This window comes from Eriocheir sinensis, chromosome 35 (assembly GCF_024679095.1).
Source record: "Eriocheir sinensis breed Jianghai 21 chromosome 35, ASM2467909v1, whole genome shotgun sequence".
Classification (NCBI taxonomy): domain Eukaryota; kingdom Metazoa; phylum Arthropoda; class Malacostraca; order Decapoda; family Varunidae; genus Eriocheir; species Eriocheir sinensis.
In genome coordinates, this window is record NC_066543.1 from 6991036 (window position 1) to 6995906 (window position 4871).

The 4871-nt window shown below is 40.7% G+C and overlaps 1 protein-coding gene across 1 annotated transcript; it reads right to left on the reverse strand.

The window, feature by feature from the left end:
* Positions 1-409: 409 nt before the first annotated feature.
* On the reverse strand, positions 410-4522 carry LOC127007328 (proteasome subunit beta type-5-like). The gene is made up of 6 exons (XM_050878139.1): positions 4284-4522; positions 3742-3892; positions 1842-1968; positions 1605-1719; positions 1233-1437; positions 410-698 (listed from the first exon to the last, which is right to left on the reverse strand). Exons 1-6 carry the CDS (start codon positions 4413-4415, stop codon positions 613-615), a joined length of 816 nt encoding a protein of 271 aa, XP_050734096.1. The 5' UTR covers positions 4416-4522; the 3' UTR covers positions 410-612.
* Between the last annotated feature and the right edge of the window lie 349 nt (positions 4523-4871).

A 4871-nucleotide genomic window follows, 5' to 3' on the forward strand; every position in this document is an offset into this window, starting at 1 on the left:
TATATATATATATATATACCTACCTACTTGCCCCTCCCTCCTCTGTCAATATCACTACCATAGCAGTCATCAGTCACTGTCACTTTGATTCGCCTGCGTTCTACTTCCGCCCGGAGCAGAGGAACTGCTTAACATGTCACGAGACATGACGGATGTATTCCGAACAAAAGTGGAAAATGATCTGTGGCGTACGGTAGGCTGTGCGCTGGAGACGAATGAGTGTGTATGGATGCCAGATGCCTCCACCATTCTTCTGAGTCAAGAACTGGCGGTATATTTGAAACATAGGGAGCGTAGAGTGTGATGATTATATATATGATACCCGTACAGGTGGGGCGTGTGGTAGCGCACTTATATATACGATCGCTGTAATCTAAGGGTTAATATTAGTGTAAATAATACAAGCCAATCTGATAAATATTTTTACTTCAAAAATGACAGTGTGATCATCTATGCCTGAGCTGAAAGTATTGTGTATTATGTAAATACAAATATTCAGAACTTACAAGCAGGTAAAGATGGCAATGAAGTAAGCCAGTGTCTCAAATTTAATGATTTATTTTTAACAAAGACACATCAGTTAACATCCACAGTTTACACCTACATAGTCCATTACTTCTCTTCAGCATACTTATAGTGGAGACCCTTGCTGTCCTGCTCTGAAATCTTTGTCCAACCTTCTTCCTTGATATGGTAAACTGTAGAAGAAAAAAAGCCAGATCACTAGAGATCAAATGCTGAAGAATCTTAGAACAAACACATTTTTTATCATAACATTTGAATGTTTTTGCCCAAAAATGTTTGTTCAACATTATGACAATAACTTAACTTTCATTTTACATGCACATATGTGATACTGAGCAAAAGTGTAACAAATTTTGCACACTACCCAAGTTTTAAGATTCAAATATCACACAATTTTTTATGTTCTCCCCTGAGTTCCAAGCAATGAGGTATGAAAGTTAACTTGGTACAAACAGTAACTTGTTTAAATACATGTGGTACTATGCCCATGAATGTCTTTCCTCTTACACATATATTGTGTGATTTACCATGCCTAGGAAACCATATCCGTGTTATAAACACTTTGCTATGCAATAAGTCACTACACATTTAGGTTTTCAAGGAATGCATCATTAACAGATCACAAAGATGACATGGAAGTGGATAAATAAAAGTGTAAAAGTAATACTAGAAAAATTATCAGGTGCTCCCTCTACGTTGCCTCTTACCTCGCACAATGCCACCAGAATATGCATCTCTGTGGGTGGCATGATAGATGGCACGACGCCCCAGCTCGTGTGCCTCCTCATCAGTCATGTCCCAGCGGTAGCCAGAGTCAATAACACCATACGCATACAAGGAGCCAGAGCCTACACTGAACACATTGCCAGACATGCGGTTGCCATCACTGTCAACGTAGTACAGGCCAGGACCCTGCAGGAATGTGTTTACATGTATAAAAAGCAGATAATTGGTAAAATATTGTGTTATTCATATGGTGAGGCTTGTTTAAAGAGATATCAACCTGCTGCTTGCTCTCTGAAATTCCCCAATATAAAAAAAGCTTTATAAAAGCACAAAACAATTCTGCAATAAGTTACCTTCTTGTCCCAGCCAGCCACCATAACACCCATGGAGAGGCCATAACCCTTGTACTGATACACCATATTGGCAAGGAGTTTGGAGGCAGCAGCAACAGAAATTCTCTCACGATTTCTGGAAATATTTTTTTATATAGGTATGTATTATTGCAAATTATGGTAAAAAGTATCTTCAATTTTGTTTGCAAGGCAAAACTTGTGTCCTAAAGAGAAGTCATCACTATGGGATCTCCTTACCTGAGTTCATAGATACGGCACTGCTTGGCCAAGACTCTGTTCCAGTAGGTACAGTCAGCTGCCCCTCCAGCCATGGTTCCCAACAGGTATGGGCTGATCTCAATAATCTTCCTAACATTGCCTGAGCCTGAGGGTACAAGTTTTTAACATTGAATGATATGTATAATCACCATACCTAGTTAGAATTTAACAAGATTCTAACTGCAAGAAAACTCAATTTGAAAGGAAAATTGGGACTCGGGCTGAACAGGCCCGGGCTATGGCCCTCAGCACGGCAGCCGTTGGGCTGCGTGTTCTAAAAAAATAAATAACCACGCGTGGTGGACCTGGTTTCACATGCGTGGGCTAGTCACTAACCAAGCATACCATCACTAACCAAGCGTACCATCGCTAACCAAGCGTACCATCGCTAACCAAGCGTACCGTTGCTAACCAAGCGTACCGTCGCTAACCAAACGTTTGTAGAAAAAAAGTATATGAAGACCTAGTGATGCTTCATACAGTAGGTAATGAATGCGAGCTATTTTGCGGCGGCGGCGTTAGCTCGATTAATCCCTTTAGGGAGCTGTGGTTTTGGTGGTCGTTGGCTCGATTAATCCCTGTAGGGAACAGTGGTTTTGGTGGTGGACAACCAAATCACTGAAAAATGGGCTTTCAAAATGTCCCAACAAAAATCCCCAAAATCGGGAAAAATCCCAAGTCTCTAAAGAAAGAAAATTCCCTAACGTATACTCTTGTAATCTATTCCTATATAAAGTAGCAGCCACCGCAGCGGGTCTGTTGACGAGTGTAGGGCGTGTAATTGGATGGTCAGCGTAGTTGAACCCCCACCCCACCACCCCAATCGTAGTCGAGCAACTCTTGGGAAATGTCATGTTTCATAATTACATATGGTACAATACTGACAGTTAACCCATCCACTTCTTGTAAGTTGATGCTAGATAATTTTTTACCAAGTAGTTTAAGGTACAAAATAAAACAGATTTGTGACAGCTGTCATCCAGATCGAACTGACGCTCCTGCTGTTAACTGACGCGGGAGTGACCTACCGACTGCTACGTATGACCCTGGCCTCCATTTTACTCAAACTCCACTATAAGTATCGTGCATTGAACAATATCCGTTTGTTTTTTGACACGTGCTTGTCACACCATGTGACACTTGGCACACCCGTGTCTTTGTTGGACCCGGTACTGGGATAGTAATCGGTCCTTTTGTCAACCTACATGCACACCAATAAAGAGGTTAAATATTCAGTTAACACTTACCGAAAGGTAAAGTAGACTGATATTTTAAGAGAGTGAGTGTCGGGCCTTCCATCCATTATGGCGGCTTGAAAACAACTGACTTCAGGAACCCGCCGTTAGGTGCCGCCGCTGATACCCTCGCGTAGTAATATTTTATGAATGTATTAGAAAATACAAATAGCTGCGGCATTAATTGCTTTAATATAGAGAGAAAAATAACGTAAAACTCTTAAAAGACCGTTTTTTTGTCCGAAATCGTTATAATCCATGCGCATTTTGGATATTACTGACTTAGGAACTAGTTTGTAGGGTGCACTGCAAGGCAGGTATGAGGCTCAGTCTGTGTATAGAGACGGTTGTGAAACAATAACAATGGACTTAGAAAATCCAAGCCACCTAACTCTATATTAAAGAGGCTTGCCCCCCTGACCCCTCCCCAAGGTAAAACGTATACGAAAATGCATTATAATGATAATTCTTTCATGTGCTAAATTACTATGAATATTGGTTTGGAGTGGTTATTCTTAAGTTTTGCCCAAATTACTATCAAAGCCTTATTGATACATGAATATGGAGAAATCTTTTTCTGACAAGTGACTAAAAGAAAAATGTAGCTAAACATATATCAGTCCAGAATGTATTAAATATCTCACCAATGTATTGGCCAGAGGTGGCACGTGAGTCAGCTGCCAGCACTGTCCCACCCTTGAACTTGAAGCCGAGTGTGGTAGTGCCGTGCGCATAGTTGAGCTTCAGTTTGCGGCCAGTCTCATCTACCAGGAATTCTCCCACCTGACACTCAGCCTAAAATAATTGTAAATAGATTTTGGGTGAGATTTACTACCTTGTAATACAATATACCTATTCATGACTGGGTAATTAGCCATCAAATACAATGGGAAAAAATGTTGATTGCCCTGACATGAATTACATGTATATTATTTCAGTGGTGCACCAATCAAATTACAAAGGACACATGCATTTTGCTAGGATTCATTAAACATATCAATCAATGACTCGTAAAATAAGCAGTTCACCCGTCTCTTTACCTCAGAACCTATTTTTTTATAGCATTTCTCTCTAGTAAGAGGAATATCTAACTTCTAGCTTTACTGATAAGCAAAGAGAAATCACTAATCTATCCCATTCTAGGAGTATCAATTTCTGGGGTGTTCGTAAAGGCTTCGTCCCCCACCTTGGGCAGCGGCGGCATCATGAGCTGGAACTGGTTGGTGAAGTTCCCGACCTCTGGGATGGTGGCCTCCTCCTCCACGCCATTCCATTTGTGCTGATACCTCTCCACGCCGTGCAGGGACTCAAGCGCCATGGTTTACTGGGGAAATGTTGTGAGGTGAAGCGTCCAGCAGTCCTCCTCAATCCTCCGCGATGATGATGACTGTTTACTTTTGCTCGCCGCCACCGGTACAATGTCTCATCTCCATCTCGGGTTTTACATTCACAGCATTTATTTCCCTCTCATTCGAAATTATGTGTTGCAGAAATAAATAGCATAATCAAACACTTAAGGCAAATTAGTAGAATCTCACAAAAATTCAGATCCCATCTCTATAAGTACATTTTTTTTTTTTTACAGGAGCAGCGTATAATGGGCTTTTTAGCTTTTATTTTATTTTTTCTGCCCTTAAGCTTCCCTTCCTTTACTGTAAAAAAAAATAGAAAATACGACACTGTAAAATCAAGATCAGCCAATGATTCTTCTTCTTCTTCTTCTTCTTCTTCTTCTTCTTCTTCTTCTTCTTTTTCACTGTTCCGCTTTGTATCG